At 52.0% G+C, this 24,657-nt stretch overlaps 2 protein-coding genes across 5 annotated transcripts in view; one reads left to right on the top strand and one right to left on the bottom strand.

Annotated features, from left to right (window-relative positions):
- Positions 1–8,325: 8,325 nt before the first annotated feature.
- DOK2 (docking protein 2) lies at positions 8,326–13,228 on the bottom strand. Of its 2 annotated transcripts, XM_002756861.7 has the most exons (5): positions 13,077–13,228; positions 11,757–12,038; positions 11,443–11,530; positions 10,219–10,403; positions 8,326–9,373 (listed from the first exon to the last, which is right to left on the bottom strand). In XM_002756861.7, the coding sequence occupies exons 1-5, from the start codon at positions 13,137–13,139 to the stop codon at positions 8,756–8,758; spliced, it is 1,236 nt and encodes a 411-aa protein (XP_002756907.1). In that variant the 5' UTR covers positions 13,140–13,228; the 3' UTR covers positions 8,326–8,755. The 2 variants fall into 2 exon arrangements, with proteins under 2 accessions (XP_002756907.1, XP_078203428.1); XM_078347302.1 differs by lacking the exon at positions 11,443–11,530.
- A 6,998-nt stretch (positions 13,229–20,226) lies between these two features.
- XPO7 (exportin 7) overlaps positions 20,227–24,657 on the top strand; it is a 99,453-nt gene continuing 95,022 nt past the window's right edge. For 2 of the 3 annotated variants that reach the window (XM_078347284.1, XM_078347282.1), the window contains exon 1: positions 20,820–20,921. In XM_078347284.1, coding sequence (XP_078203410.1) covers positions 20,904–20,921 — 18 coding nt within the window. In that variant the 5' untranslated portion in view covers positions 20,820–20,903. Of the gene's footprint in view, positions 20,303–20,819; positions 20,922–24,657 lie in introns of those variants that run through there. The other variant, XM_078347285.1, reaches the window with a different exon arrangement.

Raw genomic sequence — 24,657 nt, 5'->3', positions numbered from 1 at the left:
ACAAGGGGTTACTGAGGCAGCAGAAGTGCTTGAAAGGGTGGAGGTTGCAGTGAGCTGAGATTGCGCCACCTTACTCCAGGCTGGGCAACAGAGCAAAAGACTCTGTCTAAAAAAAAATAGCCGGGCGCGGTGGCTCAAGCCTGTAATCCCAGCACTTTGGGAGGCCGAGGCGGGTGGATCATGAGGTCAAGATATCGAGACCATCCTGGTCAACATGGTGAAACCCCGTCTCTACTAAAGATACAAAATATTAGCTGCGCACAGTGGCGCGTGCCTGTAATCCCAGCTACTTGGGAGGCTGAAGCAGGAGAATTGCCTGAACCCAGGAGGCGGAGGTTGCGGTGAGCCGAGATCGCGCCATTGCACTCCAGCCTGGGTCACAAGAGCGAAACTCCATCTCAAAAAAAAAAAAAAAAAAAAATCCGGGCGCGGTGGCTCACACCTGTAATCCCAGCACTTTGGGAGGCTGAGGCGGGTGGATCACGAGGTCAAGAGATTGAGACCATCCTGGTCAACATGGTGAAACCCCATCTGTACTAAAAATACAAAAAATTAGCTGGGCATGGTGGCGGGTGCCTGTTATCCCAGCTACTCAGGAGACTGAGGCAGGAGAATTGCCTGAACCCAGGAGGCGGAGGTTGCAGTGAGCCGAGATCGCGCCATTGCGCTCCAGCCTGGGTAACAAGAGCGAAACTCCGTCTCAAATAAATAAGTAAGAAAAAAAAATCCCTGTGGAGGAAGGAAACCCTGACATTGGTGACTGAGTCCTTTCCCTGAAGCACAACCATAAACAAATTCTCATAAAATGTAAAACACCTGAGAAGGATTCAAAAATTAACTTGGCCTTGCCGGGCGCAGTGGCTCACGCCTATAATCCCAGCACTTTGGGAGGCAGACACGGGTGGATCACTAGGTCAAGAGATCAAGACCATCCTGGTCAACATGGTGAAACCTCCGTCTCTACTAAAAATATAAAACTTAGCTGGGCATGGTAGCGCAGCCTGTAGTCCCAGCTACTCAGGAGGCTGAGGTAGGAGAATTGCTTGAACCGAGGAGGCAGAGGTTGCTGTGAGCTGAGATCGTGCCATTGCATTCCAGCCTGGGTAATAAGAGTGAAACTCCATCTCAAAAAAAAAAAAAAATTAACTTGGCCTCAGTTTCCAAAAGTACGAAAGTTCTGTAAGGCTGGAGTGTTGTTAGGACCCTTTCCGGATCAGACATCATGCTCCTTGAAATCTCTGTGGTTAGGAGTTTCTCAGCCCCTGGGGCTCCCAGAAGTCCCCAGCCCACACAGGATGGCAAATGAGGTGAGGACATAGGCACAGGGAGAGAGGTGGGCATCAACAGAGGGAAGACAGGGCCCATCCCCAGGGCTCTGTCTGGACCTCCATCTGCAGGCCTGGCTGCCAGGTTTTGAGAGCGCACCCCCAACTGCAGCTCCAGCTGAGGGCCATTCTCACCCTCTGGGGGTCCTGGAGACCTCATTCATCCCAGTGATGCCTCACCCCATGGCATCTGCATTTAAAAAGAAGCCTGCTAGGAGAAGGAAGTGGGATTCTTGGCATGGGCAGGGGTTGTATTTCTGGAGAGGGAGTCCTCCGAGGGCCACAACTCTACACACTGGAGATCACCTGTGTAAAAGGCAAAGTGGACTTCTTTTATTCTTCCAATCAAGAAACAGTTATGTGTGCCTGCCTCACGCCAGGCATTGTGTTAAGTGTCGGGAATGGAACAACGGACCCGGTAAAGTACGAACCCTGCCCTTTGAACATTTGCAGTCTAGGGGGAGAGATGGCAAACTCCTGAATGTTCTCTTGGCTCCTTTCTGCCCACCTCCTCCCCAGCTTCCCCCTGAGTAGTTACTGTTCCCAGAGCTCCTCTGTGGCTGCAGGGCAGAGGCCCTGGGAGTGTGTATTGATCACACCAGTTGGTGAGCCCTGCCAAATGAACCAGGGGCTCCTCCCAGCAAGGAGCCTGCCTCTGCACCCCGATGAGCCGCCCGCTGGGCCATGCGGGGGTGGGGGGGGATGTGGCAGCTCAGATGAAAGGAGGAAAGCCCCCCCCGTGGCTGCCTGTTCTCCAGCCTTGCCTGAAGCCAAAGGTCTTCTAGTCAATGAAGCAGCTTCCTTTCACCGCTCTCCCATGTCTGGGCATAATAGGCCGCTCGAGCATTGCTCTGCCCAGGTGTGCAAATTCGGCCCCCGCTCAAGCCCCCCTGTCCAGCATCTGAAAGGCCATTCATGCTGCTCTCTTCACCTCTCCTGAAACACCCTTCTGCTATTGTGCCTTCCTATCAAAAGCTTAGCTCCTTCCCAACCAGGTACTTCCATCCGCAAAGCCTCAGTTCACCCTCCGAAGGCAAGGACGTCTCTGCTCCCCTATGCCTCCATTGTCTTGTTGGTAAGACAGGGATGTCTTGCCTTGCCCGCCTGGCAGAGCTGTTGGAGATGAAATGAGATCATGAATAATCTCGGAGCTCTGTGTGTGTCAGGCACTGTTCTCGAGCTGGGCATTTATTCACTCATTTTATCCTCACCACCAGCCTCTGAGACACATATTATCATCATCTTCATTTTTCACATGTGCAAACAGATGCAGCTGCCCAGAGACACAGCTAGCAAGTTGCAGAAGCAGAATTTGGACCCAGATAGTCAGGCTACGGTCTGCATGCTTAACAGTCCACACTCAACGGCCCCCAAAGCAGTTTGGAAGCAGAAAGTGCTGTGTGAACTCAAGAACATTCTTACCATCCTAAATTCGGGTGCCCCCTAGCCAAGCACTAGGACCCCATCTCCCTCACAAGTCTATCGGAACCCAGTACTCCCCCATCTGTTCCCCTACCCCGCTCCCGACCAGCCATCTCTGGCCCAGGGATCCAGTAGCTAGGCTTAAGAAGAGAATTCCGACCAGCCCCAGTAGCTCACACCTGTAATCCCAACACTTTGGGAAGCCGAGGCGGGCGGATTGTGTGAACTCAGGAGTTCGAGACCAGCCTGGGCAACATGGTGAAACCTCATCTCTACTAGAAAATACAAAAAATTATCCAGGTGTGGGAGGCTGACGCTAGTGAATGACTTGAGTCCAGGAGTTTGAGACCAGCCTGGGCAACACGGCAAAACCCCATCTCTACAAAAAAATACAAAAAATTATATGGGTGTGGTGCAATGCTGAGTATGGTTGACAGGTCTGTCCTGTGGTCCCAGCTACATGGGAGGCTAACATGGGACGATCACGTGAGCCCAGGAGGTCAAGTTTGCAGTGAGCCGAGATCACGCCACTGCACTCCAGCCTGGGTGGCAAAGCGAGACCCCGTCTCAAAATAAAAAGCAGAGGGTTCCAGAGGCTGCAGGGAGGCAAAGAGGAGAGAAGCAGACTTGGCCAGGGCCTGGAGATTGATGGGTTCTGCTCCGTGCTGGCCAGCATGGGATCCACCCGGGAGCTGAAGATGGGAACAGGACAATGATGAACAGCCTCCTGCCATGGGGAAGCCAGCTTGAGGCCTAATCAGATCAGATCCCCCCTCCCAGCTCCTCTGGCTCCTTTCCTTCCTCTTCCCAGCTCACTGACCTCCCACTCTTAACTTCCCAGCCCTACCCTGCCTGAGGTCTCCAGCCACCCCAGTTGCTTTTATAAATGGCCCTGGCAGGCAGTGGGCACCTTGGCTAATTGAGTCAGCGCCCAGGAGACAGGAAGCAGGAGGCTGGTTAGCATCATGGCTGTTAGGCAGTGGCAGCAACAACTTGAGTGGAGTCGTCAGGGAGGAGCCTGCGGGAGCGGAGAGTGCCAAGGAGCTGGGCCTTTGTAGATTCTGAAGCTCCAGGTTGATAACTCATGGGGTGGGGATGGCGGGGCGGCCTGATTCCCACTGTCACAGGCTGACACCACGGACCACTGGCCAACATACATACACACACACACACACACACACATATCACTCCTATGCTTTAGAAAAAGAAAATTCAAGGGGAGGCAAGAGAGGCAGAGAAGAAAAGGAGCGGGAAGAATGATGATGTATGCTGTATGTGCACACCTCTGTGCTAGATGTCAGTCATGAAGCCATCCTTACCTGCCCAGTGTCACCTCTGCATAATAATTAGCAAATCAAACCAGTTTCTAGGTGTCCTGGTCACAGCAAACCTTCTCATGGTATCAACAGCTATCTGACTTCAGACCTTGGAGCCTTCAAGAGACCCTTCTGGATGGATCAGTTACTTGCTGTGATATTGCCCTGTCCCCTTTGAGGGCAGCTATTTCCTTACCTATGAATTTGCCCCTGGGCAGCCTGGTGGCATACAGGCCCTCCAAGGAGGCCAGCACAGTGGCCCATGCCTATAATCCCAGCACTTTGGGAGGCCGAGGCAGGTAGTTCACGTAAGGTCAAGAGTTAGAGACCAGCCTGGACAACATGGTGAAACGCTGTCTCTACTAAAAATACAAAAAATAAGCCCAGTGTGGCGGCAGGTGCCTTTAATCCCAGCTATTCCAGAGGCTGAGGCAGGAGAATCATTAGAACCCAGGAGGCAGAGGTTGCAGTGAGCCGAGATCATGCCCTTGCACTCCAGCCTAGGCTACAAGAGAGAAACTCCATCTCAAAAAAAAGAAAAAAGAAAGAAAGAAACTCTCCCAGGAGGATCTGACCTCTGAGTGTCTGTTTGAGGAGGGTGATCCCTCAAGCAAACTCCTTCATTCCTGCATTCAGTGAGCATCTGGCTGCCCACTCCACCTGGCAGGCCCCCCCGCAGACCCCTCGAGGGTGGGGATGGGTCTGTGTGGCTCCCCAGCCCCTAGGTGGGGCTGGTCCATGAGCTATGCGATGCTCCATGGCATTTGGTTTTCTGTTGTTTTTGCTTTTGACCAGGTCCTCACTCTGTCACCCAGGCTGCTGTGCAGTGGCTCAGTCACAGCTTACTGTAGCCTCAACCTCCTGGACTCATGCAATCCTCCCACCTCAGCCTCCCTAGTAGCTGGGACGACAGACAAGCACCACCATACTCAGCTAATTTTTAAATTTTCTGGGGAGATGGAGTTTCCTCATTTTGTCTAGACTGGTCTCAAACTCCTGGGTTCAAGTAATCCTCCAGCCTCAGCCTCCTAAAATGATGAAATTACAGACGTGAGCAGCCGTGCCTGGCCCATGGCGTTTGTTGAATGAAGGAAGGTACACATTGCAGATGGCCGTGGTGCACTTGAGGCCGGAGTGGCACTGACACCATTCTCCGGAGGGTGGCCCACCCCTCAATCACATCTTCTGAGAGGGACCCTGATGGCCTGATCAGCATTTTCTCAACAACTGTCTTAAGGACTTTCATTACCCCTCCCAACTTCCCCAAATGCCACTTCCCCTGCCCCTCCAGCCCTCACGCCACCTTTCCCGAGGGCCCCAATCAACCACTTCCCCTTTTGAGGCACAGAGAGCATCAGAATGGAAGAATCCAAGTCCCTAGATTTGGAAAGGGACAGAGAGGGGACGAGGGAGCAATGTTCAACTTAGGACCCTGCACCTCTTGGAGGCAGGGTTCATACATCTGGGAGTGGGATTCTGAGGCTCTGAAGGGACGCTCTGACACACACACAGTCCTCAAATTATCCCCAAGCCCTTCGGGTAGTAAATGGCTTCCTTCAGGGCCAAGCCCCCAAGCCTGGCAGTGGCGAAGCTGCCAGTGGCCTTTTCCACAGGCTAACACTGCCCCCTGCCGGGCTGAGGCAGGAAGGCCACTTCAAATGCCGCCTTAGGAAATCCAAAATGTGGCTGCCTTGCCAAAGAGAACACCCAACTCCCACCGCTGGACTGAAGAAGGGGAAGAGTAAAAGCGTTAAGGGCAGTAGAGCCTTCCCGCCTTCAGTGATCCTGAGGCTGGGAAGGGATGGTGCCGGGCGACGCTCTTCTGCACAGACAGGAAGGCCCCCACTGGCTCTCCCCAGGCAACTCATCCATTGCTCAAGTTCCTTCAACAAGGGAAAAGGCCACAGTGAGAGGAGAAACAGAGGTCACAGCACACCTGGGAGGCAGACGTCCATGCCTAAGTCTATGCCCCTCTCCCTCCTAAGCGCTACTTCGGTCCAGCTCCAGGACTCGTCTTGCTGGATCAGTGCCAGCCATCTCCCTCTCAACGCATCAGAAACTAAGTTCATCCTGTTCTCAAGACCCAAGTCTCAGGACCAGCATGGGGGCTCATGCCTATAATCTCAGCACTTTGGTAGCTGAGGAGGGCAGATCACTTGAGGTCAGGAGTTCGAGACCAGCCTGGCCAACATGGTGAAACCCTGTTTCTACTAAAAAAAAAAAAAAAAGAATACAAAAATTAGCCTTGCATGGTGGCTCACACCTGTAATCCCAGCACTTTGGGAGGCTGAGGCAGGCAGATCACCTGAGGTCAGAAGTTCAAGACCAGCCTTGCCAGCATGGTGAAACCCCAGCTTACCTAAAAATACAAAAAATTAGTCAGATGTGGTTGGTGCATGCCTGTAGTCCCAGCTACTCCAGAGGCTGAGATGGGAGAATCACTTGAACCCGGGAGGCAGAGATGGCAGTGAGTCAAGATCGTACCACTGCACTCCAGCCTGAGTGACAGAGCGAGATTCTGTCTCAAGAGAAAAAAAAAAAAAAAAAAAAAACCAAGTCTCTCTAGAAAACCTCTTTCTCTGTGTTCCACATTGAGTATGAGTCCAAGATCCGCAGGGGCCAGCTGTATACCTTCTTTTGAATCCAGTCCTTTCTGAATTCTCCCTTCCCTCTTTTTTTTGAGCCAGGGACTTGCTCTCTTGCCAAAGCTAAATGATTCTCCAGCCTCAGTCTCCCAAGTAGCTGAGACTACAAGTATGCACCACCACACCTGGCTAAATTTGTTTCTTTGTTTTTATAGAGACAGGGTCTCACTATATTGCCCAGGTTGGTCTCAAATTCCTGGGCTCAAGTGATTCTCCCACTTTGGCCTCCCAAGTCGCTGGGATCACAGGTGTGAGCCACCATGCCCAGATGAATTTCCCCTTTTCAGTTTAGTCCCAACCTACCCCTTCCTACCCAAAATCCATCCTCCACAGGGCTATCAGGTTATTGCCCTAAAGCTCAGCTTTTATGGGACTCACTGTTCAAAAGCCTTGAGTCATTCCACCTTTCCCTCTAATTAGGTACCAATTACCCTTAAGACAGTCAGAACCTGCCTTCCCAACTAGATTGTGTCACCTTCCCCGAGCTCTGGGTGTAGAACTCCATCCTGAATGCGACACATCCATACGCCCCGTGGTTTCACCCACACTCCCATCCCCATCCAAGATGCTCCTTCCCACCCCAGAATCTCCATGGAACTCCTTCCCATCTGTAAACACCCACCTGAAATGGTATCTTTGATACGAAGCCTTTCTTGCGCTCCCAGGAAATAGTTATCTCTCGGGCACTCACACCCACTGTGAGACAGACACCTGTGCCCTGTCTCATCTCGTCCTGTTCTGGGCTGTGCACCTCTCACAGGCCAGGCAGTCTACAGCCTCCCACAAACAGACTATGCCGATAGTGGAAGTCCATGGACACACCCTGCCAGGAAAGCAGGTTTGATCAGAGGACCAAGCACAAGGACACAGGCTGACCTGCAGGAAAATGGGTGTGTGGGGGCCTGGGAGCCCAGGGCCAAAGGGAATCACAGAGCTGGAAGGCTGCTCAGTGCCCACATGGTGCAACCCCCTCATTTTACAAAGATGTACACAAATCTCAGAGAAGGGAGAGAGCCTAGGACCACGGAGCAGGTGACTCCCACCCCTGGTGTGTAAGAGGCTCCAGCAATCCAATGCTTTCCTTCCTTGCAATTCGGCTTTCCCTTGCTCCCCAGTGTTTCCCCCACCATTTCTCTGAGGTTGACCTTATCCTGGCAAAGGGGGGACATGCTTGAACACTGTTCTCAGGGCGCCCTGACTTCTTTTTTTTTGAGATGAAATCTCGCACTGTCTCCCAAGCTGGTGTGTGATGGCGCAGTCTCGGCTCACTGTAACCTCCGCCCCGCAGGTTCAAGTGATTCTCCTGCCTCTGCCTCCTAAGTAGCTAGGATTACAGGCACCTGCCACCATGCCTGGCTAATTTTTTAGAGATGGGGTTTCACTATGTTGGCCAGGCTGGTCTTGAATGCGTGACCTCGTGATCCACCCAACTCAGCCTCCCAAAGTGCTGGAATTACGGGCATGAACCACTGCGCTGCCTGGGTACTCCGACTCCTGCGGGCCTCTGGGAGGTTACCAGAGCGCAGCCTAGGCCCTGGGGGCACCTTGCAGCTGGGAGAGGAGGTGATCAAGGGTGGTCAGTTAGAGTCTTCACTCCCACAGCATTCATGCCACACAAAATGTTTCCAAAATGCTTTAATGCCACTGAGAAATCTGAAAGCTGAGGAAGCTACCGCCACCCACCTTGGTGCCTGGGCCCAGGCTGTCCCTGAAGTGGCCATCAGCAGTCAGGAGGCCTGCACAGCCAAGCAGCCCAGGCAATTGCTGACATCCTTTTGTCCTCTGCCCCAAATGCCCCAGGTTCCCCCTCAGCTGGGGAAAGAAAGAGGAGGAAGTGGAAAAAGAGTGGGAGGAGGGTGGGTCCTCCAGGGCACCCTTCCTGCTTTGGGATGGTGACTCACCCAGCAGGCCCTGGGAGGGGCAGTGTTTCAGCCCCAAGGAAGGCAGGCCAGGCCTCGGGCTCCAGAGGGGCAGAGGAGGGTCGTCTGATGCTGTGGCCATGAGGAGTCACCAGCAGAAGCCAGGGACAGGGCTGCGGCCTCTGTCACTACGGGCCTTTCTTAAGTATGACGTTGTCATACTCGGTTCCTGGCTGCCAGCCAGAGGCAGAGAAATCCTGCCCGGCTGGGTGGACATGCTGGAGGCCACTGGGGTCCCTGTCAGCTGTTGCCTGCCTCCTCCAGGCCTCACCCTGGGGCTCCTGTGGGCTGTCATAAAGGCACAGGGCAGCCACTCCCTCGGGCTCATCATATATGTGGTCGGGTCGAGGGGGCGGGGGCTCCTCAATGCTGTCGTACAGAGGGTCAGCCAAGAGCTGAGGAGGGACTGCCAATATGCTCCTGAAGTTATTTCCCAAGGAACGGGCCACTGCATCAAAGGGCACGGCATACTCCCCCTCTGGGCCCAGAGGCCGTGGAGCAGGTACTAGTGCGGTGGGTGAAGGCAGCGGCAGTGAGTCATGGGGCCGGGAGTAGGGGCTCTCAGGCCGGGGCAGTGAGGCGGGGATTGTGGCTGGCTGGGGTTGGGGTGCAGCGGGGGTGGCATTCTTCTGGGCAGAGATGGCCTCTTCCAGGGCCAAGAAGATATCATTGCCTTGCCGGGTTTCAAACTCAAAGTTGCCCTCTCCAGAGGCGCAGCGCCGGCCTGCCTCAAAGGAAAAGGTTACCTAGGCCAGGGAGAAAGGAGGTTATCGGCCAGCCACAGGGCAGGGATGCTTTCTTTCTTTCTTTTTTCTTTGAAATGGAGGGTCATTCTGTCGCCAGGCTGAAGTACAGTGGTGTGATCTCAGCTCACTGCAACTTCTACCTCCCGGGTTCAAGCGATTCTCCTGCCTCAGCTTCCCGAGTAGCTGAGACTATAGGCATGCACTGCCACACCCGGCTAATTTTTGTATTTTTAGTAGAAACAGGGTTTCAGCATATTGGTCAGGATGGTCTTGATCTCTTGACCTCATGGTTTGCCCACCTCAGCCTCCCAAAGTGCTGGGATTACAGGCTAAGCCCCTGCGCCTGGCCCAGGAATGCCTTCTAAACCCTATCTCTAACCCATGCCCTGGGACCTCCAGCTTCCCTTCACCAGAACCTCTGTGCTTTTCCCTACAAGCAGACTTGGCTCTCTCCTCTCCCATCTCCAGGCCCTTCCTGCTCACTGCTCCATTCAAGGATGGAGCCAGGCACTAGTTCAGCCACTGTTCACTCCTCCATGGTCTCTCCACCTCTTCTCATTCTCCTTTCTCCTTCCTTCTCCTCCACTTCCACCATCTTGTCACTCTCCTCTTTGCTTCACTCCGTCTCCCTCTCCTAGTCTCTCCCATCCCCTCGATGCTTCTTTTCTCTTCCACTGGCCTTTATTCTCTGCCTTTGCTTCCTCCCACCTCCTCCTCCCCACCATCCTCTCTGCCTCTAATGGCTCCCTCGGCCTCATCTGGCCTCCTCTGCCTCTCCCTGATCACCCACTTTGTTCATAGCTTATCCTTTCTCCCAACCCAGCCCGATGCAGCTTCCCACTCACCTTGTCCCGCCCAAAGCGCCGCAGAAACCTGTAGGGCCAGTTGTACAGCTGGGTCCCTGGTTCAGGCCCACCCCACAGCTCCAGAGCACTCTCCCCCGCCCGGAGGGTATAGGACCCCCGCAGGTGGCACCTCTCGCTGGCTTCTGTAGATCTCATGGTCACAGCAAATTCCTTGCGGGGGCCAACTGGGGAGAAGAGAGAGAAGGTGAAGGCAGTTAATGGGAAAGAGCTGGCCTGCCTCACCGCTGCCCAGTTCTAAATGACTGTGCCAGAAGTGTTCTAGAAAGAATATTATCCACGTACTCATGACCGCCCATCTGGGTCTTGGAGGCTGAGCTGCTCTATGCCAGGTCATACTCCCCAAAAGGCCAGGTACATCCACCCCCTACCCTAGTAGGCCTCATGTCCCTACCCACATCCACCCCAACCTCGTGCCCACATCCTTCCTGCCCCTGTTGCCAGAGCCACAGTCTTGTCTTCCCCACCCCTTCTCTCACCCCAAACCAGTCACCTCCCCAATCCCTACTGTCACAGCTGCAGGTGAAGCCTGGCCCTGCCCTCCCACTGCCAGGGCCCTGGGGGGTAGAGCTTAGATGGAAGGCAGATGAAAGCTGCTTCTCCCTCCACCAGCTCCTCAAAAGCAGCACCTGGGCCGGTGTGGTGGCTCACACCTATAATCCCAGCTCTTGGGGAGGCTGAGGTAGGTGGATCACTTGAGGTCAAGAGTTCGAGACCAGCCTGACCAACATGGTGAAACCCCTGTCTCTACTAAAATTGCAAAAAAATTAGCTGGACATGGTGGCGGGCACCTGTAATCCCAGCTACTCAGGAGGCTGAGGCAGGAAAATGGATAGAACCTGGGAGGCGGAGGTTGCAGTGAGCTGAGATTAGGCCATTGCACTCCAGCCTGGGGGACAAGAGCAAAACTCTGCCTCAAAAATAAAAATAAAAAGGCAACACCTGGGCCCCTAGGGTTCCCCTCTCGCACCAGCAGGCCCTAGGTAAAATGGGGTGAGCCAAGGGAGACACTCAAGGCAGGCCAGGCTCCCCTCCGCTGGGCTGTACCCGGAAGTGAAAAAGAGAGGCTGATAAGGTGGCTGGCCCCAGCTGCGGGTAACCACAAGGCAGGAAGACTTTGGGCCAGCAGCTAGCTGGCCCACACCTCCTCTTCACCTCAGCCTGGGGAGAACCCCCAGGGATAGCAGGGCAGCCCCCGCCCCTCACCTGTGGCCGCGCAGCTGTACAATTCATTTTCCTCCATGCACGGCCGGCTCTGCTTTCCCTCTGGCCCCGAGAGCTCCTTCCTCTGCCCCTGGGAAGGAGGCCCCAGGTCTCACCACCTTCCTCCCCAGGTCCCCCTCTGACCCAGGCCTCCTTGCAGGGCACCCCAGCCTGCTGGCTCTGTCTGTGCGCTGGGTTCGGGTCCCCTTCTCAAGGAAGCACCCTGACCTTGACTTCTCTAACACCTGCCCACAGGAAGCATGTAACACCCTGGCCTGCATGCCCCCTTGCCCTTTCTGCACCCCAGGGTGACTCACCGGGAAGGCCAGGAGGCAGATGGCCTGCACCCAGTCGCCTCGCTCTGCAGTGGGGGCCGCCAGTAGGTACAGGCGTTCCTTGGTCTCCAGGAAGAAGGCACTGGTGTCCCGGGGGCTGCTGGCCTCTCCGCCGGCCTCAGCCACCCGCAGGCAGTCACTAAGGCGAATAACCTTCCGGGCAGCCTCACCCCGACGGGGCTTCTCCGGACCCTCCTGCAGCTCCAGCCGGGCCAAGGCGCAGTCCGACTCTCCATACAGCGCAGCCCCGAAGCGGCGCCATTTCTGAGCCAGAGGCGTGGGAGGCGGGGGCCCAGAGGGGGCCACCCAGAGACAGGGGAGATCGTGACTCAAGGGGAGAAGAGGAACCGTGGGAGGGGGACCGGGACAGCCACGGGAGATGGGGAGAGAGAGGTGAAGATCACAGGAGACCCAGGGAGGCAGAGAAGAGGACAGGGACTGCAGGAATCAGAAAATCGGATCAGCCGCCAGCCGCCAGCCCCCAGAACGAGGCCCACGAGCAGGAGCACAGACTGCCCAGGCAGAAAGCAACACCGGGATGAGCCCTAAGCAGGCTGCAAGAAGCCAAAGGGGGCCACCCCAGCGGACTCCAGTCCCCAGGAGGAAAGCCGGGCAGTGGCCAAAGCTTTCCTCCAGAGGAGGGAGTGAGGAGGGCAGCATGTGGCCCAGCCTAGAGACCTCATTCTCCTTCTGTACCAAGTCCTGAAGAAGGCCCCATACTCCAGGAACGTCTCTCCACCCTCCTGAACCTTGCTGCCTCACTGCTTGATAGGTTGGGCCATGAGAGAGAGACAGGTGTGCCCCCAGTGTTGGTCAGCTGGGGGATGAGGACTTCCTGGTTCAAGGAGGCCAGGGAAGGAGAGAGAGGATGGACAGCTGGCTGGGTCCCAGACCCCAGAAGCCCCATGCATGAACACCAGCCACATGCACCTCACTGGGGTGAGGAAGGAACCTCTCCCATCATCCTAAACCGTCCCTCCAGCTGCCCTTCCCATTCCTTTCCAAGATGTCCTGTGAAAAGAAGCCAACACAAAGTAAAAGAGCAAAAGAGGCAAGAGATGAAGCCAGCACATCCCCCTACCCCCACCCAGGGCAAACAGCCCTCAGCAAAGAGCACAGTTTGGGACCTGGTTGGGGCCTGGTTCAGGAGACAGCGTCTGGTAGGGAAAGAGCCCTCCCAAGATTGAGCTTTGAGTCTGACTTGGTGAGTGTACAGTCAGACCTATAAGGGTTTTGAATATGAAACTCTGCACCTCAGGAATTTCTAGCAGTCCTCCAGGCCCAGTCCAGCCTCACTCCTACCTTTCCAAACGTCTGCTGCTGCTGAAGATACAGGAAGCCCTGCTTCACTGCCCCGTCTCCCATCCTCTGACCATCTCGGAGCCCCTGGCTTCAGCTCTCTCCTTCACTCCTGCCCTCTCCTCTGTCTTCTCAGCTGTGTGTTCCCCTTCTCTGAAGTTCATTTCCTCTCTGCCTAGAGTTTTCTACACTATTCTAGTCTGCTTGATGACGACAGGCTGATAGGCCCTGTGGTTTCTTCTGTGTGTGTGTGTGTGTGTGTGTGTGTGTGTGTGTGTGTTTTCTGAGTGAGTTTTATACACAAGCTTCCTGCATTTCCAGTGAGTTACAGACAATTTACAAAAAGGCAAGTGCCAGCTCTTCAGTGAGCAACAATTCAGGTACAGAAGTTGGCACATGGAGGCACCAGCAAACAGGGGCTGGCCTGCTGGAACAGAGACCAAGAAACCAAATTAGACAGTGAAACCAGCAGCAGAAGGGCCCCACCTCAAGCTGTATGCAAGTTGGAAGGGACAAACCACTAAGTTACATATAAGGAAACTGAGGCTGGGAAAGCCTGAGGAACTTATCTGAGGCCACCAAACCAGGCTTCTCAACTCTAACAGGTGAACCACACACACGACATGGCACAGAGAGACACATAAGACAGCTCATGTGGGCCTAACCAGACACCACTTTCCCATACACACACACACACACACAGAGAGAGAGAGGTGCCACCATTTAACTACATGGGAGCACTCCCTGCCTGCCAAGAACACACACTGACACCAACCCTGCAAAGATTCAAGAAACATGATCATCTCCTCTGGAGAAGGAACTGACTCCCCAAGTACACCTCAACTGCTGGATTTTTGCCTTCTTTCCAGCATTCTTGAGCATTAGAAAGATGCTTAGGTTTCATCTGCAAATTATCTTAAGTTTCAATAGCAATCACTTTCATATATATTTTGAAAATGCCTCATGGTTGCCGAAAATGCTTCATAGCTCCCAGTTTCCAGGCCCACACTTTCATCAGCCACTCTACCCCTCGACAAAGGCAGGGCAGGTGTGAACACATTTATTTGCATCTTGCCTGAGGTCAGAGCTAGGCAGCAGAGGAAGAAGTAGAGACCAGGGCTCCTGATTCAGCATTTCGCAGGCCCCTAAATGGAAGGCAGATCCATGCAAGAAGACCCATTGCTTTAGGGAAATCCAGGCTGCTCAGAGAAGTTTAGCTTAAAGCCAGAGGGTTTAGAAAGCAATCTGCATAGAGGCACGGTGCAGAAATGCTGGAAAAAACTGAGGCTCAGACCAGCAGTTCATTCTCTTGGGGTTCATTCCATAACAGGTGCTTATATACACAGGCCCACTTCCTCTCCCACAGGGGTTCAGTTACCCTGGCAAGGAGTGAGAGGACCGTGCACAGCTCAGGCCTGCTGTACATGCCGCAGACCAAATCAGCTTGAAAAGGTGAATGTCAAGAGCTCTGCGAGGACAGGGCTGAGTCACTTCAAGCTCACCACCCCCCACCCTGCTGCCTGGGTTGGAAGAGTTTGATCCAAAGCTCAAGGGAGAACCAAGGATGCTGTTTTGGGAAAAGCACACCTTGGAAAGTGGGTAGTTGTATGAAAATGGGATGTGGCCTAATCTTCCCCTTTAGTCCCTAAGGAGAATCAACTCTGCCTGGGAGCTGCATGGTCTCTGGCTCAGGGAGTGAGAAGAGGAGGGCTTTAGGGCCACCCTGGGGGCTGCCAGAGCAGTGCCTTCCAAACTGTAACACGTAGATCTTGTTAAAAGTCCAGGGCCGGGCGCAGTGGCTCACGCCTATAGTCCCAGCACTTTGGGAGGCCGAGGTGGGTGGATCACGAGGTCAACAGATCGAGACCATCCTGGTCAACAAGGTGAAACGCTGTCTCTGCTAAAAAATACAAAAATTAGCTGGGCATGGTGGCGCGCGCCTGTAGTCCCAGCTACTCGGGAGGCTGAGGCAGGAGAATTGCTTGAACCCAGGAGGTAGAGGTTGTGGTGAGCCAAGATCGTGCCATTGCACTCCAGCCTGGGTAACAAGAGCGAAACTTCGTCTCAAAAATAAATAAATAAATAAAGTCCAGATTCTGGCCTGGATGTGGTGACTCACACCTGTAATCCCAGCACTTTGGGAGACCGAGGCAGGCAGATCATGAGGTCAAGAGATTGAGAACATCCTGGCCAACATGGTGAAGCCTCACATCTACTAAAAATACAAAAATTAGCTGGGTGTGGTGGTGCATGCTAGTTGTCCCAGCTACTCAGGAGGCTGAGGCAAAAGACTGCTTGGACCCGGGAGGCAGAGGTTGCAATGAGCTGGGATGGTGCTACTCCAGCCTGGCGACAGTAAAACTCCGTCTGAAAAAAAAAAGTGCAGATTCCAATAAAGCCGGTCTGGAATGAGCCCTGAGATCCTACTGGTAGTGAGTGGGCCAAACCACACTGAATAGCAGGGTAACAGAGAATGTCCCCTGCTACCCTGATCGCCTTCCCTGAAGGTAAAACAGACACATTCCACTAGGAACCACAGGGGGGCACCCCAGCTTACCAGATTACTTGAAAGCTATTTCAATCCAGAGGCTGGAACCTCAGGCAATCCAGACACCCCAAGTCATCCCTTGCCTATGGAAGCTGGAGAAGTTCTCCGGTTGCTGTTGTCTGCAGAAGATAGGGCAGCAGAGCATATATGAAGAGTAACACCCTTGCAGTCCTTCTAGGCCCCTTCAACCGTCCCTAGCAGGATTTGTGGGGACCCTGAAGTAGAAGCAATAACCCCAGTACCTTCTGTCTAACCACAGGGAAACCCAGAGCAGGAGCCCAGAGACATTGCTCCAAGACACAGCAGAAACACAGAATTATATGCCCTGAGGATCCGCAGGCACAAATGATGTGTAGAAGAAGCACTGTATGCCAGGCGCAGTGGTTCACGCCTGTAATCCCAACACTTTGGGAGGCTGAGGTGGGTGGATTACCTAAGGTCAGGAGTTCAAGACCAGCCTGACCAACATGGTGAAACCCTGTCTCTACTAAAAATACAAAAATTAGCCAGGTGTGGTGGCAGGCACCTGTAAATCCCAGATACTCAGGAAGCTTAGGCAGGAGAATCGCTTGAACCCAGGAGGCGGAGGTCGAATTGAGCCAAGATCGGGCCACTGCACTCCAGCGTGGGGGTGGGGGGGGGCAAGAGAGAGACTTTGCCTCAAAAGAAAAAGCATTGTAAAGGAATTTAGGGTGCCTCTTGGCTTCGCTTTGGTTTTTTTTCTTTTTTTTTTTTTGAGACGGAGTTTCATTCTTGTTACCCAGGCTGGAGTGCAATGGTGCCATCTCGGCTCACCGCAACCTCCGCCTCCTGGGTTCAGGCAATTCTCCTGCCTCAGCCTCCTGAGTAGCTGGGATTACAGGCACGCACCACCATGCCCAGCTAATTTTTTGTATTTTTAGTAGAGACAGGGTTTCACCATGTTGGTCAGGCTGGTCTCGAACTCCTGACCTCATGATCCACCCACCTTGGCTTCCCAAAGTGCTAGGATTACAGGCGTGAGCCACCACGCCTGGACTTCTCTTTGTTTTTAAGGAAAGGAAGAGGCACTCCAAACCCCACCTGTGGCTCATTCTAAACCACTGGGACCCCAGTCCTATTCAATGGTTTCTCTCAGCAGGAGTCAGGAAGGACAACTTTGCAACTTTTTGTTACTATTATGCTGCAGTGATTAGCCACCCAATCCTAAGGGGTAGCTCTGGACACAAACAGAAAAGTAGGTACAGGATGGGCAGAGAACTGATGTGGCCCTGAGAAGGGTAAAGGACGGAGTGAAGAAATCAGTGAGCAAGTATTCTGAAGGATCCCCTCCCTGCCCCTTCCACCTTCAGTGGGGGGGGAGGGGGGGAAGGACAATGCCAGTCTCTTGAGTTTCATTTGTAGCCCCTACCCTTTCTCCACTAAGTCTATCAATTTTCCGGTAGGCGTGGTGGCTCACACCTGTAATCCCAGCACTTTGGGAAGCCAAGGTGGGTGGATCATGAGGTCAGGAGTTCGAGACTAGCCTGACCAACATGGTGAAACCCCGTCTCTACTAAAAATACAAAAAAAAAATTAGCTGGGCATGGTGGTGCGTGCCTGTAATCCCAGCTACTCGGGAGGCTGAGGCAGGAGAATTGCCTGAACCCAGGAGGCGGAGGTTTGGGCCGAGATCGTGCCACTGCACTTCAGTCTGGGCGACAGAGTGAGACTCCATCTCAAAAAAAAAAAAAAGTCTACCACTTTTCTCAGTACTAAGGAAAGGGAGAACCTAGTTCTAGAAACCCTGAGAGGAAGGGCCTGTAACATAATATAACATAATGTAACGTAACATAAACATAATAATTATGTTACCTAACAGTAACATAATATTTAGAACACTTTATGTCTTCATATGAAACCCACATGCACCCTGGAATGAGACATAAAGAAGCTAATACATTCCACAATTTTTAAAATTTATTTTTTGTTTTGAGATGGAGTCTCACTCTGTCGTCCAGGCTGGAATGCAGTGGAACTCCCTGCAACCCCCATCTCCTGGGTTCCAACCATTCTTCTGCCTCAACCTTCTGAGTAGCTGGGATTACAGGTGCGTACCACCATGCCCGGCTAATTTTTCCTCTTGTTGCCCAGGCTGGAGGGCAATAGCATGATCTTGGCTCAACACAACCTCCACCTCCCAGGTTCAAGCAATTCTCCTGCCTCAGCCTCCTGAGTAGCTGGGATTACAGGCATGCACCACTATGCCTGGCTAATATTGTATTTTTAGTAGGGACAGGGTTTCTCCATGTTGGTCAGGTTGGTCTAGAACTCCCACCCTCAGGTGATCTGCCCGCCTCAGCTTCCCAAAGTGCTGGGATTATAGGTGTGAGTTCTCGCCCAGCTAATTTTTTAAATTTTTAGTAGAGATGGGGTTTTACCCTGTTGGCCAGGCTGTTCTTGAACTCCTGACCTCAAGTGATCCACCCACCTTGGCCTCCCAAAGTGCTGGGATTACAGGCATGAGCCACCATGCCTGGCCTCAATGATTATTTATTGAGCATCTACTCTGTGCAGAGGTGCTAGGGATACAACATAAACAGAATCCTTGTTTACACTGTATCTGCTTCTAGTTGAAGAGACTGACAAAGAGGAAATACGTAGTTTTGGACAGTGATCAATGCTGTGATAGTGACAGGCACAGGGGACAACTTTCAAGAGGGTGGTGAGAAAAGCCCCTCTGAGGAGGTGGCAAGTGAGCTGAAAAGTCCTTGAGGAGAGTGAACCAGCCATTGCAAGATCGCAAGGAAAACCAAACCAGGCAGAAAGTACTGCAAGTGCAAAGCCCCTGAGGCAGGAAGACGCTGGCTTTGCAAAACTGCAAGGCCGGAATGACCACAGAGCATTTTGCCAGAGGGAGCTTGGTACAGATAAGGTCGGCTCATATATACCTCTCGGGCCACAGCAAACGTTCAGATTCTAAATGCAACGTGCATGCGGCCACTTAAGGATTTTAAGTAGGAGTGTAAATTATCTGAATTATGATTTTAAAGCCACTGGCTAGGCCCAGTGGCTCATGCCTGTAATCCCAGCACTTAGGGAACCTGAGGTCAGGAGTTCCAGGCAAGCCTGGCCAACATGGTTAAACCCCGTCTCTACTAAAAATACCAAAATTAGCCGTGTGGTGCTGGGCGCACGTAATCTCGGCTACTGGGGAGGCTGAGGCAGGAGAATTGCTTTAATCGGGAAGGCAGAGGTTGCAGTGAGCTGAGATTACACCACACACTCCAGCCTGGGTGACAGAGTTGAGACTCTGTCTCAAAATAATAAACAAACAAATAAATAAATAAATGTTCTGCAGCCACCTATGTGGAAAATGGATTATCAAGAGGCAAGACAGGAATCAGAGAAACTAATTAGGAATCTGTTACCAGAGCACAGGGGAAATGTAATGGTGGCTTGGATCAAGGTGTTAACAGTGGAGATGGATGGAGAAGTGGTCCTATTTGGGTATACATTAGATATAGATTCAACAGGACTTGCAGGTGACTTGCACGTTGGGGACTGATAAGACCTGAAGAATCAACTCGAGTGTGTATTTGGAGCAACTGGATGAATGGTGGTATCACTTACTGAGAAAGGGAAGGCACAGGGAGAAACATGGAGAGGTTGGGATGCAGGGGTCGGGGGGAAGTGGGGGTGGACAGAAATTTGGGCCTGGCCCACCATGAAACTGTTACCTCTACCCAGTCCAGTAGGAAATCCAAAGAATTTCCATTGCAATTGTGACTCCGAGAATACACCATTTCACGATGCCAGGTTCAGCAAGCCACTGACCCCACCATGCTGCCTCTTTATACTCTTGGAATGATTGGATACTAAAAGGTTTTTGAGAAAAACAAAAACCCAACATCTCAAAAGGTAGAAGCAACTGTCAAAAGCTCTGCCACTTAAATCTTCTGCCTCTTAAATCTTCTCTCAGTCAGCCTAATTGGAAGAGCTTAACTTGCATACAGAACCCTAACTGCAAGGAAGTCTGGGCAATGTAGTTTCCAAGTGCCCTACCTTCTGCAAACCCGGAAGACCCACCAGGAGGACGGAAGTTGAAATGAATGCTGAGTACCGGTCCACTATATCCACAAAGGGTGTGTAATTCACTACCACCATCATTTGCATATGATGGTAGCTCCCAGTAAATACAAACTTCAAACAATCAATGCTCTTTGAATCCAGCTATGATCTAACCTGGGGGCCTTGAATGGAAGCCACAGTGGAATCCAAAGGAAAACGGGAACCGGCATTATCTAACAGATAATTCCTAGTGAGAAAGACTGGAATTGGCCTCAGCATGCAGGGCTGACCTCATCTGACTCAGAGAGATGGCTTCCCCACTCATACCTCCACATGGCCGAGCCTAGGGGTCCTAACCACCAACCCCGCCGCCTCTCCCAGCATCTGACCCCTCTCGGGAGACAGCCTAGAGTATTGGTGACGATAACAATGTCTTTGGGAGATAGGACTGTGTCTTCGTTTGTTTTTATCATCACCAATATTCGGTGGTTATTTCCATGAATGTTTATCAAGGACGAAAGGACAGAAATGAAAAACACGAGATCAACCACTGGGGTTGCTGGTGAAATCCAGACCAGAGAGCAATGGCTCTGGTCCAGAAAGCGAGACAGAAGCACAGATTCGGGCCCCGTTGAGAAGAAGGCACTGGAAAGTAAGGAATCCCGCAGACAGCCTAGGTGGGGTATGGACGCGGACGCCCTCCTGGGTGTGGGGTCACCGTAGCCGCACGGTGGGGTGGGGGTGGGAGGCGTCCAGGAGCGAGTCAACCGGGAAGACCGTTAGGAAGAGATGAAGCCACTGGGTGCAGCGGTCCCGGGGCGGGGACAGAACCCGGCCCCCATCAAGGAGTCCTCATCATGTAGACGAGCAGAAGGCAGCGCCAACTCCCACTCCGGCGGCCGCCCGCCGGAGCGAGCGCGGCCCCTTTAAAAACCATGTAAACAAAGCTTTGTTCCCCCAACCACCCCTCCTTCGCGCTTCCCAGGCCCGCTCCTTCCTCCCACCCGGCGTCTCCGGGCCGCTGACGTTGCCCGTGCCTTTACGCCGTCCCAGCGGTGCTGCGCATTCTCCAACCACGGCCCGGGCTGCCTGGGCCTGCGCAACCGAGAGGCGCTACGCCACGAGCGTAGCGCGACGAGCCCCCAGCGCGCAGGCGCAGCGGCGACGGCGTCGGCGGCGGCGGCGGCAGCGGCCCCGGCCGAGGTGCGCGCTGGGGGGGAGGGGGGGCCGGAGAGGAGCATGAATGGAGCAAAATGGCGGATCATGTGCAGGTGAGAGGAGCCGCGGGGGGGTGGGGGCGGCCACGGAGAGCGGGGAGTGGAGTGGGGGGCTCATGCGGCCCACAGGGCGCCAACTGGCTCGGGGATCGCCAGGCCCGCGCCGCCGCCACTCGGGGCTCTGGAGCCGCCGCCCGTCCCGGAGCCACCGGGCCTTTCCCGCCTCCCGGGCCGGGGGCCTCCTCCGTCCCCTCCCACCCGGTCCCACGCCTCGGGCCCGGGGCTGCAGGGGCAGGAACTGGCATCCCGGCGCGCGCAGCCCTTAACGCTCGTCAGTCACTGTCTTGGCGCCCGAGGGAGGCCTCCGTCAAGTCCTCGGGACCCCCGCGCCCCACGGTGAAGCCTTTGCTGACTCTGTCCTGCGGGGGACGCCCCCATGACGCCCGCCATCCCTCAACAGATAACAAAAAGGAAACCTAACCCTGATAAACCTCTCTCTCCGGAGTCTTTCCCGCCGCCTTCCTCTCACGCCCCCGAATACGAGAGACGCCCCCCTCCCCCCCGCAACCCCGGCCTCCTCCTCCCTCCCACGGATGCGCCTCCGCTCCGACACTCCAAATCGCACAGCCAGGAGGGCCGAGCTCCCCGGTCCTCCAAAATGGGTGCTGAGGCCTCGGCCCGCCTCCCCTCGCGTCCCCCTAGCCACAGTGAAGGAGTTGAGCGCCCACACCTCCTATGAAACACGGGTTGGAGGGGGGTGTGTCTGAAATGAGAGATCCAGGGTAGGGTGCAGACGCTGCTTGGGAGGGTCTTGATTAGGCTCCAGAGCTGCCCCGAGCGTGCTCTGGGGCCAGGCCACTTGCCTCAAAGACAGGCACAGGCCCTAGAAAGGGGCAGCTCATACCGAACCCAGTTGCAGTTGGAGGACTGCAGGGTTAATTTCTTGCAAATTAGATAAAGTTTTTCCTGTCTGTGCCAGAGATCTGATATTTTTATTGCAATTATTAATGCACATCCATTCTGGGGAACCTTCCAGTTTTCCAGGTAGCCAGCTGCACAGGTTTTGTGTTGTTAAGTAAAAATTATAGGGCAAGAAGTGCCGCCTTTATACTCTGTGGCATCATTCCTCAAGTAAAAAGAATGATCTCATTCCTAATATGTCTACAAGAATCTGGAGTGGTGTGACTTCTGTCCCTTTCTTTGATTGGAGAGAAAGGACTAAATAAAAGACTTAATTTTCTGGCGAGAGATCAGTAGAGTAGATCTTCTTAGTGTGTGGGACAAGTTGTCAGGAAGAAACGTAACCACAGATGAAAAAAACCACGGGATTTGTGTTTTAAAGCCAGCATCCTGGCTTAATTCAGAAGTGGCAATAAAAGTTGATACAAGGTGACAGTAATAGTAGTGTAACACCTTAAGTTTTATAGCAGCCATTTCTAAGAAAGGTGAGAGATTTTATGTGATTTTTAAAATTTCTTGCATCTTAAAAGAATCAGTAGGCAGGAGTTACTTCTGTCATTTAAAGTAATAAAAACCAAAGCGCAAGAATGATAATGAGATTTGCTTAAGGTAAGGCTAAGTGGCCAAAAAGTCTTTGGAGTTGGGGTCCAGTGCACTTCCTTGCTGGGGGTGGGAGGGTGTCTATGAGCATTCTGGAACAAGCTTTGAATGGATAGCCCTTCCGAACAATGGTCTGGAATGCAGAGGGAGTGTGTACTTTTATGTACAAATATACATCGTGCTATTTGCTATTTCCTGTAAAGAAATATCTCTTCATGTGGTCGCGTCCACATTTCTGAAGCAAAAAGGTTGTTATTCCTGTTAAAGCAGTCTTCACAGCATTTGTTGCTCCAAGGAAGATCTGTTTTATTTTTAGTAAGATGTTCTCCCATCACCCAAAAATCTACGAAAGTAAGAATTTATTAGCTTTCCAAAACAAAGGGAAGCACGTTGATCGGTGTTTTATTTGTGCTCTTATTTACTTTTAAGAGCTGTAATCTGTTGGTCTAAATTAGTGCTTGGTGGTCTTCATATCAACAGGGTTAGTTTGTGAGTGAATTTTTTTCTCTTTAGGGAGAATGGGACATACTGCTTTTCTTTGTTAGACCACTAAGTGTTAATAATATGGGCACTCACAGACTTTAAGGTGGTACTTTATTGTGGCAGAAAACCTTCCTATGAAAAAGATACACCCTTCCCTAGGTAGAATGAGTAAATAAATAAAGGCTTCATTAAAGACCGTCAGCTGTGCATTGGGGGAAGAGTTAGGGGGGAGGGGTATTTTTCTCATAATACTGATCAAACCTGAAGTTTATAAAGGTGTCTTACAGATTCATGACAATGATTATTTGAGAGTTGCATATGTAGAACTAAATAGTTGAGTCATTATGTATCTAGTGCTTTTCTGAACCACCAGGGTGAGCAGTTTTTTCACAATTGAGGCTGTCATGTGATTCTCAGGCTCTCTCCGGCTGATGTCTTGGGTATCTCTCTTCTAAGGATATGTGTTTTATGAAGATTTCAGTGCTATAAAGCTTTAGTAATGGGAAAATTATAATATTTGGTTTCAATTTTAGCTCTGTTGATGTCATAGGCAAGTCTGTAGAAGAGTGGCCTTAAGCTGCTCCTCGCTGTGATGGGTTTCTTATTCTTGGTCTTAGATGACCTTATCTAACTTTCACCCTGAAGACAGGGTGGTTACAAAGCTTTGCCTGGGAGAAAAAAAATCAAACTTATTTGTGTTTAATTATCTTCAGTGCCCTTCCTTCCATGTTTTTTTTTTTTCTTTTTAACATATCTAAAGTTAAATGACGAGAAGGAGAATTCAGTATCTGAATAGGCAAGTTAGTGCAAAGAGATGAAGACAACGCTCAGTGAACAGTGGTAATGCAAAAGATTAAGAAGGATCAGATGTTAACTTTAATAGTGCTAGCTGGTGTTCAGGAGCTCGAGAGGAAACGGAAAGAATATAATTTATACATCGAATATGCTATTTATGTGAATTATATTAACTGTACTATAAATAATGGAATCGAAGGCTGATTTCAGGATTTTGTTGGAATTACTGTGTTGTGCTGAGTCTTATCCCAGATCCTAAAGTGTTATTCACTGGGCTCTGCATTATGACTATGCTAGCAGAATGTACTATTTACAAAGTAGTCATGATTTGTTTTAAATTTTAGGCACAGTAATTAAATATTGACTGCCAATGTAACGCTGGGGAGTTGTGAAGAATCATTACAGCTGTCAGGTTAAATTTTAGCAGGGTGCAAAAATTCGGCCTGATGATAGCAAAAGTGATGGTGGTTTTTTCAGCTTTTAAAAATACGCAACGAAATAAGTGCTATGGATAGTCCATTTTGAGAAGGGAGTTCCATACAAGTTTTGAAAATTTTAAATGAAAAAATAACTTTCCTAACTTTTTTCCAGTTCAACTAATACCAGAATGCTTAGTGTGTGCAAGGCCCTCGCTGTGCTGGGCACTGTAGAGGTCTCAGAATGAGAAAGACACTGGAGCCAGTTGCTCTCTCTTGGCAGGCTTCAGGAGCACTCATATGGATACAAGAACGAATACACTGATTTCAAAACATGCTACATCTGTGTTGGGTGATAAGCAATAACTATATCCCCTTACCCACTCCCACCTTGATATACTTTTGTGGGTTTATGTAAATCATACGTGTGTATTTTGTTTCATTTTTTTTACTCCTATTTAATACAACACTGAAAAATGTCTATATATATATTTACTTGATTACTCTGACTTCAGTATATTTTCTCTGAGAAGCCT

Source organism: Callithrix jacchus, chromosome 13, assembly GCF_049354715.1.
Source record: "Callithrix jacchus isolate 240 chromosome 13, calJac240_pri, whole genome shotgun sequence".
Taxonomy (NCBI): Eukaryota; Metazoa; Chordata; class Mammalia; order Primates; family Cebidae; genus Callithrix; species Callithrix jacchus.
The sequence above is the reverse complement of the archived record's forward strand: the minus strand, read 5'-3'. Positions and strand labels throughout refer to the sequence as shown.